General features: G+C 41.6%; 1 protein-coding gene across 4 annotated transcripts in view; it reads right to left on the bottom strand.

Annotated features, from left to right (window-relative positions):
* Positions 1 to 13,606, bottom strand: part of CARMIL1 (capping protein regulator and myosin 1 linker 1) — a 238,573-nt gene that overhangs the window by 156,890 nt on the left and 68,077 nt on the right. For all 4 annotated transcript variants that reach the window (XM_037379588.1, XM_037379589.1, XM_037379590.1 and 1 more), the window contains exon 3: positions 1,779 to 1,829. In XM_037379588.1, coding sequence (XP_037235485.1) covers positions 1,779 to 1,829 — 51 coding nt within the window. The remainder of the gene's footprint in view (positions 1 to 1,778; positions 1,830 to 13,606) is intronic.

Raw genomic sequence — 13,606 nt, 5'->3', positions numbered from 1 at the left:
CAGACTGTAGCAAGAATGAGTAGGCTTTCAGTACTGCCCTTCCTATCAAACCGTCTACATTAGCGGATATGAACTGATTGGACCTGCGTGTAAAGTTAGGTGCTGGCCACTGTAATATCCTTGCTCTAAGGATAATCAAGTGAATTGATGTTTTAGTTAATCAACCTTCACTCCTTTTAACTTTGATTCTCGTTCAGCAGATACATCTCAACAGCACTGTTTAAGGAAAAGTGAAGTTTGAAATCAGACGTTGTAGTAACAGTCACTCAGAACCGGCCATCTCTCAGCATACTCAGTGTTATGAGAGGTCACTGGAAGGATAAAGTGTCTGCTGCATGTTCTCAGCTGTCTTGCTTATGGCATGCCAGTAATATGGAAGTTCTTGGGCTTAGCTTTTGAAAATACAACAGTTTAGAAAATTCAGTAAGTTTTACTAAACCTGCTAGAAAAGAAAGGCACTTTCAACCAACCTAATTGTTCAGATATACAAAGTTTAATTTTGACATAAATCATGAGCAGTTTCTGCTGATAAGCTTTCTTTTATTTGTTAGCACTAAACTCACACTTTTGTTAGTACAGATTCCCATGAAAACAGAAACAAGGTTTTCAACTATGTAATCTATTCAATAAAAGGAATTTCGAAAGGTATCTTTAATGGTAAATTAGAAGTACAGCTATTCTTTAGTACTCCAAACCCTAGCCTTCAAGAGCTTTTTGATGAATTACAATGCCTTTGCTATTATTTAACAAGATCACCATCACTACCTGTCCATCATACTGCCACTGAACTGATGTCTAAGCTGTTCATCAACGGGCTTTATGTTTCCATGAAACCAGTCATCAAATTCTGTCTTAAAAAACCCTGGCTGAAAACTGCAGCAATCCAAAATCCAACAGATAGCCAACAGGAGACATCTGTGCTGCAGGGACAGGGTGATTTGCTGAGGGAAGCAAATTTCAGCAGAAATTCAAGCTAGAGTCATCCTACCGGTCAAGTCAACATCTTCAAATCATAGGTAAGGATGGTCACATTTACCAGTGACCATACCTGAAAATCTGGTTATTCCATTTATCGATCCTTTGTTTTCTATAAAACATATATACACAGACATACACACACTTAGATACCCACACTTAAAACACAACAAAATAGAACATATGCCAAATTCCTATTCACTGAGTCCAAGCTGGACAAGAGATGTTCTTCCACATCAGTCATTTTCATTCACATGGAAATTATCTTTCTCTGCTACAACAATCATTACGAATTGTCACAGGAATAGAAGAATAATTCACCAGCTTTAGGCAAGGCAGGTCAGCAAGATGCTTTTCAAAACAAACCACAGAAATCATCAGTAAACAGCAGAGTTTCATAAAGCTCAACATTATTTGTGTCTCCAAATCAGATATATTCCTGTTTGACACTACAAACACGAGAGGGAATAATGCCATTAGCTTGTTCGGATATAAACTGTCCCACTACTAAGATCATCAGGCTCATATCACAGCTCTTCAAGTTAGTATTTCCAACATAATTCTTCACCCACCTGCATTTCTAGAAGTTAAAATCCATCTGAAATGGTAACTATATATTCTGACAAATTATTTAAGACAGACACTAATGGAAGCACCGTTTTATCTGAATACCACCAAACATACCATTCCTCAGTTGTTATTATTTTTTAAACAGATGCGTAAGTATAATTAAAGTATGCTAAGTTTATGCAACTTACATTTCTATCTACAAAACCAGTATTTATAGAAACACAGTGATTTACCTTGCTGGGAATCCGAGATGTTAAAAGAAACGCCCGACACGATGCCAACACCTATTGGGAAAAAACAAGAAAAGAACAGCATTTGTAAGAAATTTTTCATTTATCAGGAGTATTATTGAAGCTTCTTTTCCAGGAAAGTCTTGAAACCAGAGGGAAAAGACCTCTAGCAGAGTGAGTGTTGATTCCCTTTGCTGTCATACACGGAAGGAAGGGGAACTGGGCTCAGATCCAGTAGAGCACGGTGATAAGACTGCTGCAATCTGATCAACTGTAAGCTAGTTAGTTCAGCATCAAACTCAGAAATTTATTTGCTCAATCTCTCAAGAACGTTTAATAGGAATCTTAGTGACATTTTAAAAAGCGGCAAGGATAAGAAGCCCTACCAGGAACATACGATATACTTAAATATAACAAAAATACACAAGACAAGCATATTATTAGTAATACCAGACCATAAGCAAACATATTTTTTTTGGACTTACTCAGTGCATTTCTAGAGTAATAATACAAAGATTTCTCATTGACAACACCTGTATTTCTTCTCCAGCAAGGACAATGGAAAAATGCAATTAGATAAGCGAGACCAGTGACTGGTGAGAAAGCACAATGAAACAAGTATTTCAGAAGTTACTACCAATCAAAATGTAATGATATATAAAAGTTACACTCCAATCTCCAGTAGCACATCCCACGCACAGATTTTACACTTTGCAAAAGGGATGACTCATTTTGCAAAACTAAAGTATTGCTTTTTGATCTATCTGCCTACAGAATTAGCTGCATCTTTTTCCAGACAAAAAACTGAAATGAACTTAAATTGAACATCTGGATCAAAACGCCATAGCACATGCAAAGCTTTTCACACAGCTGGGACCTTCTGAACTCAGTTCTGCTTGGCAGGTATCTATCTCCAGGTGAGCAGGTTGACACAAAACGTGTTCCTCATTCAGAGAGGGAGAACGAGCCTGAGAAGGTAGCCCAGCATCCAGCTTTGAACGCTGTTCAAACACTTTGGAGACTGGATTTCAGCTTTAGTACCTCAGCTGAACCACATCTTGCTAAAACCTAAGAGTACAAATGCTGTACTAGTGTTGGATATCAGCAGACTATTTCAGGGTTGATGTGACCAGACCTGGTGCTCCAATTATCACTGATGCAGAGCCAGACAATTGTGGAATAGTAACCACTGCCTCCTGGAAGGCTCACCTCTTCACGGAGGCCCATTATGCTAACTGGCACACCACTGCTGCCACTTGGCTGGCATGTCCAGGCCGCGTCAGACAGACCTGCCTGGTCCCCTTGCACTCATGCCTGGGGGAGAAACAGCCTCTCCTGCTCTCCTCCCAGCTGTGCCTATCACAAGTATGTCTTCCACAATTCAGCATGCAGAGAAAAGGGAAGGGGCAGCCCATGGGCTTTTACCACTGCAGTTTCCCCAGCCTGACAGCAGCTCTCTGGTACCGTAATAAAATCTTGAACCTTTCCCCTCCCTCACCCACCTCCTCAGGGCAGACATCCACCGTAGGTGTGCATCAGTCTCCCGGGAGCCTCTGGGGAAGATCACACCCCATGCACTCACAAGAAAAGCTTTATTATCAGTAAGAGTGCCCCTCTTGGCCATCATCACACCCACAAACAAGCTGCCCAGCTCTGAAGAGGGATAGGTGGTCAGGCAGTCTCCCTGCACCAGCACCACCTGCAAAATACCTCCAGAGCAGCTGCAGCAGCTTGTCCTGACCTGCTTCTGGTCACCACATCTCAGGTGCAGAAGTGAGACAGTCAGGGGAAAGGACAGCTTTTGAACAGCTGTTTTCTGTGTTTCCCTTCTAGGTAGTGGCCTACAACATTAGAGATCAGTGTTCGTGCACACACCACGGTGGGACAGCTGGTTACAGGAAAATCAGGTCATGGTCCTGTTACAAAACACTTGCCTGCATATACAGGTTCAAGCTACCTTATGAGCATTGACAGGGTCCCTCTAACATGATTACAGTACAAACGAGGAGTCCAAATAACAAAGTTAAATGCAATCCAGGTAACCAGAAGGCTGTAACACAATTACATTGGGAAAAAATGTTCCAACAGAGCACATGTCAGTGTATATTCTCATGGTAGATATACCAAAGCTCCCAGAGTGATATTGCTAAAACCAATGAAGTATCCACTTACCTTAAGAAGATGCATTTACATACAAAGGAGAGGACTGTCGTAAAGTGATACTCCCCACTCAGCTGGGAAAGAAACTACTCTTGAGCAATAGGATGGTACAAAAAAGCCTGAGCCCTCTAATGCAGTAACACTGAGGTTTCTACAGTTTTCACAATTAAGAATGTCACAAACAAGTAAGAGTTTGATTTTTACATAAAGCCAACTGAAGACAAGGTCAACTATTACTGCAAAATTAATGTCCCATCTTGACAACAGCAGGACCAGATTTTTTTTATTTTTTTTTTTTTTTTTTACAACAGCAGAATCAGCCAAGAGGAGGCTTGTAATTTATCACAGTTGTAGCTGCTAAAATTCATGAGTATGCATCATGACCTTTGACAGGATCAGCTTTAGTTTACTGCTGATACATTTTTTTTTAATCTTTTCAAAATTTTTTGTGACACCCACTTTTTAACATTGCCATTTCTGTTCACGTTTAGCAACACAGTAGCCTCTAACCCAATCAACTTGAGATTTGTTGGATAAGCTGTGAAACAAACAGTTTTCAGTGACCTCCTCCTCCTCGAAAAGGTTGCAGTACCTAAAAACAAATAATGGCTATTAAGATACCTGCTCACTTGTGTCTGTCAGTAGGATTCTGTATGGTTGTTAGTACTTGCTAGGGTAACAGAACAACTATTACAGACTACTTAAAACAACGTATCACACTGTTCCTTCTCTTGCAAAATATGCTGGTGCCAAAGGCGTAGGCATCGGAGATGTTTTCACACTGACAGTTCAAGTCCCCTTTCAAGCACCGAGCTATTTTTGTGAAGGAAGTCCCAGGTCTCTATCCATTCCTCTGACATGAATAACGATTATGTGCTTAATTGCATAATTGTCTAAGTCTTTCAGAAGTATCCAGGAATGCTGGGTTTTATAAATAGACAGATTCTAGATTTCCTGGAGTTTTTCATTTCTTCATACAAAGAAACTAAAAAGCAGAAGTAGCCACCAGTTCCTCCACAGCAGTTCTCAAATATCTTACAAAGAAGATTCTGCCACTGTTATACTTATTTTCCACCCAGAGAACCTTGAGTACAGCAGGAGAAGTGTCATGGTCAAAGTCGCTTTGAAAACCAAAGACTCATAGGAACAAACCCCTGTTCCAGGGAGGACTCCGAACAAAGTGCTCCCTCATTTACAACCCATCAGGAATGTCAGCTGGGCACAGTGTATAACCTATCTTGTCTTCCGATAGGATATGATCACTTGTTCAGCCCAATGAGTTGCAGCCCCATTCCTCCATAACCATTTGGTTTGGTTACACAGAGTATTCAATCATTAATAAAGCTAAAAGAGCCCATCAAAAGATAAACACACACAGGGTAGAGAGACTCGGGAGCAGATTCATGCTTTAACACACCTGTAAGCCAAAAGATTTGCAAGTGACTGTTGTGAAGGCAGCAAGCACATCCAGGCAAATTTTCTACAGGGTACGTAACCTAGCTACTGCTCCATGGAGGGGGCAATAAAAAAGAATTACATTTAGTTTACAGTAGCTTCAGTCTGTCTTCCTACTCTGCCTTTTTCCAAGCATAAAACAGGATTATCATTTGCATGTTAAATGACTCCTACTCACACACAGATACCAGAGTTGACGATTTCTTGATGTTTTTATCACTCCAAATTCTGTAATGCTCCCTACACTGCTCACCATGTACATGAAACAAATTAAAATTTGGAAATTAATTTGGAAACATTCATCAAAAACATATCCTGCAAATTACTTCTCCAGAGACTCATGGCCTACAAGGTCATCTTCTACTTACCAGAATAAATAATCTGTTTTAGTAAAGAAAATTAATTTTAACACAGATCCTCAGCAAGTATACCAACAAAACATAAACATACAGATGCATTTCATGATTTCTTGTCAAATCCTAGCCTTATTACACATTTTAGCCCTGTAAGTTAAATTAACAGGGCTGCACTGGGTTAACCCAGGCATCCTACCTGGCAGTCAGACTTAGGAAGATTAATAGAACAACACAGCTCTGTGCTAAGTGCATGCATTTTTCCAGACAGACCACAGAAACTCAAGCCACCTTATTTATATTTAAAGAGGTTTCAAACTCACAAGCAAATGAAACAAATCTTTTTAATAAAATCACTACTACTCTTTTTAAAATGCCCAGGAATAGAGGTCTGGAAAATACAGTAAGCATACACAGCTTCAGGATTAAATATAAAACAAAACACCTCAGCACTTCATGGGCCCCAGAAAGTTGCGTGATGCTCACTCCACTCACTAGCACAGATCTTTTAAAAATTCCCTCTGCTGAAATCTCAAAAAAAAAATTATGGCTTATCCTTTTTTTTTTTTTCCCCTCTTGCTGGAAACTGATGTACACAGGTATTAAGGAAAAAAAAAAGCTTAGTACTTTTTTGGTCAACTTGCAAAATACTGTAGGTTTACTTCTCTAAGCTATACTCTCTGATCCTTTCTTTCCACACCATAGTTTCTTTTTCCCCCCGCATTTGCCATTTTGTCAGCCTCAAAACTGCTCCAGTCTCTTCCATTATACTTTAGAGAAGAAGCATTTGTGACAGGTTTTCTTCTTTAGATATGCATAATTTTGAGAATCCCTTGAAGTCCAGAAGACAGTTGCTTTTTCTTATATACCTCTTAGCTATACCGTCCCTATTTTTATCATTATTCATTACCATTATTATCCCATATATCATCATTATTTTTAAAGTTTCCACACTTACTAGTTGTTTTAGGATTTCTATCATAAGCTTTCTATTACTACTACTGATTCAGTATCTAGTGCACACATAATAACATGAGGCAAAGTAGCACCACTAATACAGTTGGGAGTTTTTATTAGAACACGGATATGGATGAATCAATACAAGTTAGAGCATCCAGTGTCTCTAAGTCCCTATAGAATCAATCATTCATTTCCTGGGTTGCAAGCCTGATGTTGTAAATGCTCCATGTTGAAGAAACTGAAGTTCGATTAGATAAAGGGCCCCTTTCAGCGCCATGCTAGAGACAGTAGAGCTGGGTTTGAGTGAGGCAGTCTCCCTGAAAGCATTGAGCCTCCCTAAACAAAAAGGGTAGCTGACATCTTGGAGGTCTTTTTGGAGTGCTAATTAACTCGGGCACCACACAAACATATATGCTGCTTCCAAAACGGTGGCATCACTTGGCATATGGTGGGTTTCTCTGCAGAGCACTGACAGCAGCAAAGCATACCAGTTCAGCTCTAACCTAAGGGCTCACAGCATCACCACCTTTACCCACAGCCCTCTCAGCTGTCTGAGGTTGAATTTGACCCTGATGATTTGGTCTTAGCTACTTTCAAAGTGTTACCTATGTTCAAACCACTGGCAAACCTTATTCGCTCCTGTTACAAATGCCTACTTATATATCCACTGACACTAAGGCAGTCTTTTGTAGCTAGGAAAGATCCTTCAGTAAAGGATTAGAGCAATTCGGTTCTTGGCATTCACACACAAAACACAGAGTTTCTCTCTCCCTCAGCTGACCTTAGCCAAACTGAACACATTCCCAGGCTTCCCTAGGTCACCAGTGCCTGTGTGGCCAGCTGTAGACCTACACAAGACATACCCCAGAGCACCAGAGCAGACCCTCAGCAGTAAGAGAAGCCGTTATTTGCATCAGTACGATTCTCTCCTGCACAAGACGGGGGCAAGCTCTGCAGTGCCAGTAACGACCTCAGCCACCCCCATGAAGAGACTGCTCTGCTGCATGTTTCTCTATGATCGTTCCTGAAGTCAACGGCAGCTTTCTCAACAAAGTCACCTTGTGGCAGCCATGGACAAAGAGCCTGCCTGCCGTTGCACTGCATTAGAAAGTCAAGCCTTATCTGTTATGGGCCGCCAATTTCCATATTTTCTGAATGGCAAAGGAAGGTATGGGGCACAGTTTTTCACTGAAGTAGATTTCTTGCAAAAAAAAGTGGGGTCAGATATCAGAACTGCTGGCAATAAATCTGCTGTGTTTAAAGTAAAGAGAAACACCTTTCAAATCAATTTACTGAACAAGCCAGGGGACACCCACAAGATGGCACAATGGAGTGCTTCATTCAAATTTCCCTTCCAGTCTTAAGGTCCTTTTAAAATAAATGCTTATTTAGCTATTGGAGAACTGTTCCAATATGCAAGGCAATTTCTACTTCAGTGGCAAAAATGAACAAGTCCTCCCTGAAAGACAGTTAAGAAAAAAAGTGTTTTAAAATTGACAAAAACTGAAGCATGGACACACCAAGAGATCTGTCTGAAACAAAAGGGCAAAATGAAGCAGCAAAGTTTGAAAGAAAAGCTTGGAGTATGCAGTTGCCGGTTCTGGAGTTTAACAAGAAACAACGTAGCTTGGAGGTTTATCAGCGAATTAAAACATGATCTCCTGCCTAAACCCAATTTGCTCATTAGCTCCCCCAACAGCTATAACAACACTACCACTGTAACTGTCAGGCAGTGTCCTAGCTGTGCAAACTGTGAAGGACACATGAATCAAATTGAGTCTCTTTAACATCTGGAGCACAAATAAATATAAACACTTGCTATAACCCTGTCTGCAACATGCAAATGACCCAGCAATTCCTGTTAAGGTGAGATTTCGGAAGATGCTAAAACAGGGATTCAACATTTGCCAGACACCACCAACGGCAGCAACAGGAGCCATGGGTACCCCAACTGCCAGCCCCTGTCACTTGAAGTAGCTTGTGATGTGGTCACCAGTGGTGCAGACTGGGACTCCTAATTCAGAGGCTTTACACTCAAGAATTCTGTATCATATCCTATCTTCTTCATGAACCACAGAGCTGCTTGTGGAGGGGCAGCTACCTATTGCATATATAGCCACAAGGCTTCCTTGTTCTTCCAACCAGTCAGTCATGGAGCATATTTTCATGGTCATAAGAGAGATGCCAAATACAGAGCGCTTAAGCTGAGGCAACCTCCTGCAGACTGCAAAACTCCCTCGCCATTCCTCTCACCACTGCACAATTCCCAACAACAAAACCCAGAATACTGTAAAGCACTAACAGAAAACCTAACTAACATGTTATTTACAGGTGCTCCAAGCCATGAAAACAGGAAACAGCAGCAGCATTTCACCAATATAAAGTCCTTTCCATGGCACTGGACCCAGTCTGGGTTGGCACCAGCCTGGACAGAGGACAGCGAGAGTGGCGCAGGCTCAACCAAATATATTCATTTGTAATTCATCAATGAGGCACACATAACCCCAAAGGGGTTTTTCCTTCTCTGTACCTACGTTACACGTAAACAGGTCACTAGCACAGTAGTGTTAATACACCTTTTATTTCAGACTTTTTCCCACTTTCGCTCTCCTCTGTATACAGCCATTATACAGATTCACTGCCTCGACAAAGTGCCACAGCAGGATACGTTCCTCATGTACCAGCCTTTCACAATGTTCTAGCCCCCAGTACTCAGTTAAGTACTAAGCTGAAAACACTCCATTGACTTCCAATTCAAAAGGCTCTGGACTCCAGCATTTTTTGTGCAACAATTTTTTTATGCTCTTGCATTATTTTTCTCTATCATCAAAAGAGCATACAGGTACCCTTTAGAAAATCCCTCCCACTACCTATCCCTGGTGTTAATAGTCAGAAACTTCCATACACCTTCCCTCTTCTTCCACAGAACCTCTTTCTAGGTTTATAGACAGTAGGTAAGACTGCACGCATTTTGCTCTGCTGTGTATAATGCTGTTTCTATGCAGAAGCAGCTGAAAATAGATTTTGCTATTGGCAGTGCTTTTATTCTTATCTTCTTTAATTTCATCACTTAGAAATGCCAGATTAAACATTTTGCAGTGTTCCTTGGTGACTGGGTTGCTCTCTTTGCAAGTACGTCACCCACAACCATTTTGCAGAATTTTAAAGACCAGGAAACAAAACAAAAACTTCAGGAACAGAAGAAATGCAACTTTATCCATAATGTAAACATTTTATAAGAAACTCTTCTACAAACATCTGTATTTGCTTTAAGTTATCAACAATTAAATGAAGATTCAATTAGTGAAGTGCGATGCACTTAGCTCCACTTGATATTAAAATAAAAATACGTAAGCACAGTAAAACAATTTTCCTTGATACCCACTGCCATAAACTACAGTTTCAATAACATTTACCTTGGACAACCCTGAGAGCTAAGATGTCAGCTTGGTAAATCTGTAGCATTCAGTCTTATTTGTCCTCTCCATGGCGTATATAAATTGAAACACAGAACCAAGTCAATGGCTGGAGAGGTAAAAACCTTTAAGCCAAGGCAGCTCTTTCCCAAAGAAACCACTGTTACAGGTGCAAGACAAAACAGTCTTGCCCATTAGGTCCAGAAGGGATTACTCAAGATCCCTTCAGGAGCCCCACTGCAGTCCTCAGATGCACTCCGATTTCTTTTTCCTCCTTTTGCTTGCCCACAGAACCCTTTCTCCACCTCTATTACCTGCAAAATACAAAGTACCTGCTGAAACTAATACAACTGTGACAGCCACTCCACCTTTAATCACCTGAGGTATGCTGGAACTCTTAATCTTTTTAAATTTTGATATCTTAAGACCATCAATTTTTCAAGAGAGGAACGGTGCTTAAGTGCTGGAACCAGCCACTTGGTTATTTAATCCTTAAAAGCCACCACTATACTCCCAGCCCCCAAACTCAGATTTTTTGTTCTACTGTTTTATGTTTTGTAAGATGATCTCTTTTACAGCTATTTTATTTCTACTGTACCACATTTCCCCTCTGCTAAAGAAATCTTTTCTTTCAGAGCTTTAAAACATCTTCCAAAACCAGGAAGACAAGAACAAACTACTCCCCTGTCCCTGCACAAGGCGGCAGGGCTGGAAGGGACCTCCCTTTCACTGCCTATTGCCATCCCTGCATGCAACGGGTGGTGAAAGGGAGGTCCCCTCCAGTATGGAGCTTCCTCATAGCTCCCACACTTTAAGTGGTGAGAGCTGAAGACGGCTGAGGCATCCTCTGTTGGCTTACCCAGTGCTCACCGCCCACCCACCCACTTAGCAGATGAGTATCTAGCATCTCCTGCAGAAAACACACAAAAGCTTCTCTGTCAGGCACTTTACTCTTACAGCCAGGGCAGCTACATAACCGAGGTGTCAGCAACGTCCTCACTCCCCTGTCATGCAGGTGCATGATGCTGGATGCATTTCTTTCTTATGAAATCTGCACCAGATGATAAATCCCAGCACGAAGTCCCTCCCACCCACCCCACCCCCACCCCCAACCCCCACCCCCCACCCCCGTTCCTAACTCTGTATCTAGCAGGCAGGAAACAGAGGCCAGGCCAGCTTCATGTAGTGACACAGCTGATTGTATCTGGCTTCCCCTTAGAAATTCAAGAATTGCCACATTCCAGGAAAGCAATTTTGCTGCCAACATCCTGCAAAAAAATACTTGCAGTTTCACCCTACTCACAACCATGCATGTTGTCTTGTCTGACTAAGAAGTACAAGCTGCATCCACTGGGCAAAAACCACTAAGTAACCACTGATGGAGGGTTATTAGCCTTTGTGCTGATTTTTAAAAGTCATAGGATGTCATCTATCTAATGCTGTTCCTTGTGAGAAATTAATGTGCTCCTGTCCAATATACAACCTATTTGAATACTTTCTGGTTTTGTGAGGATTCTTATTTAAATGTATCACACTAAATACTGCCTGCATTTGACCTGTACAGCTTCTTACACAGTGTATTAAACCTGACATAACGCACATAATAATGAAGTATCCCTATTTATCTGAAAACAATCAAATAGAAGTTAAACTTCAAAAAAAAAAAAAGTCAGAAACCATACTAAAAACCAGAAATTTCAATCTACTAAATGCAAAACCAACAAGTATTTCTGCTTTTCAAACTTAGGAGTTAAGTATAACAACGGTTACACTCAGTAGTCAGCTCCTAGCTACACAGAAGACTTCAGGGGTTTGTAAACCACCTTTTGCCTTTGAAAAACTGGGGAAAAAAATCAGCTGCTTCCCCAAAAAGCCTTCACAAGATTCTGATGCAAAGGTCTTTTAAGTCAAACCACTTCTCATAACAATTTTGTGGGTGAATTTTGGTTTTGTAAGCATTGAGCCACATTGCTTGATGCTTCTTAATCATTGTTCATTTCAGAACACGAGAGCCTCAGAGAAGAGAGGTTTTAAAAGGTTACTTCACTACTGTGAACTTGAACTGACTCAGCTTGTCAGTGCAAGCTACAAAAGTGTAAAGCAAACTAAATCCTTCTGGGCTTTATCGTTTTATGTAGAATCGTGATTTACAAGCTCTTCTATTTGCAGACTCTTTATTTTCACTATGGAGGTACAATCTGCCAAAAAGTTAAGGACACCTGAGAACAGCCTTTGCTGTATTTAGGTGGTATGTTTGCAGGCAACTGTCTGCCCTTTGTCCAGCCAGCCAAGCCTTTGGTTCCTTTTATTTAGCCAAGCCTTTCCCCTGTCCATTCTGGAGCTGCCTAAGCAGTTCTGCTGAACAAGCCAACCTGCTCTCCAGAGTCTTTTGCTGGGGTACATGAGGAGCAGGGAGCTCACAGACCAGCATGAGGAGCAGCAGCACTGGCCGGGCTGAGAAGCCCCTGGGAGCTGGCAGCACAAGCCCCCAACCTCAGGAGCCGACAGACCCAGTTCCTGCAAGCCAGGCTGCACTCTCTTGCACACATCCTCAAAATCATCCTGGGTAGACAGAACACAGATTCAAAACCTGGAAACATCAATATTCTGTTTTTAAAGGAATTTCTAGCATGGGAAAAGCTGGTATAGGGCCACAAATAAGAAGGGAAGGTGAGCATCCACCTGGCTCAGTGGCACAGGTTGCACTGCGGGGAGACCAGCTCCCCCCATGGCCTAAGCCCCAAGCACCACCAGTACTGAACCACCACACGGGCCCAAAACAGCCAAACCCAGCCTCTTCTGCAAGCAAATGCATGATTGCAACAAACCTAGATCGGTTTAGCAGCAACGCAGCCCAGCTACCAACAGCAGCGGAGGCACAAGTGCTCTAGGTGAGCTAACTGCCCAACAACTTCCCCAGCCCGCGAGCAGGTCTTTCGGGCCAGACTGAGCTCCACAGCACTGTATCCTGGGTTTATGGAAACGTAGGGCTTCCTTGAACAAGGTAAGTCAGAAGGCATCCTAACTGAAGCACAGGCTCCCATTTTCCCAAGCATCATCATACTTTTGCCATTAACACAGCTCCATTAGGGGTGAAAACAAAAAGAAAAATTAATACAGACAAAATTTAAGAAGCCAGGAAGCCTTTAAGCACAGGATCCCCAAGGCCTGTTACCTCCACCTATTCAACAGCATGGCTGGAGCCCCACTCACCCTCCTACTGCTGGAGATGTACTGCTTTTAATAAAGTTTGGAAGCCTTCAGCTGAAATTCAACACACAAGACAAAATTTTTCATGCTGTGTCTTTTCAATGCTTTACACTTTGACTCTGACACAGGGTCAGACACAAAATTTGCGTCTTTATTATGTTCTTGAAATAGGCAATTCCCCCCCAAAAAAACAAATCCCAGAGGCCTTCAGTCTACTACAGAGACACCCTTAAACACAACTAACCCCAATATGTTATCATCACAGCTTCTCAGCCAA

The sequence above is a fragment of the Falco rusticolus genome, chromosome 3 (genome assembly GCF_015220075.1).
Source record: "Falco rusticolus isolate bFalRus1 chromosome 3, bFalRus1.pri, whole genome shotgun sequence".
NCBI lineage: Eukaryota > Metazoa > Chordata > Aves > Falconiformes > Falconidae > Falco > Falco rusticolus.
The sequence above is the reverse complement of the archived record's forward strand: the minus strand, read 5'-3'. Positions and strand labels throughout refer to the sequence as shown.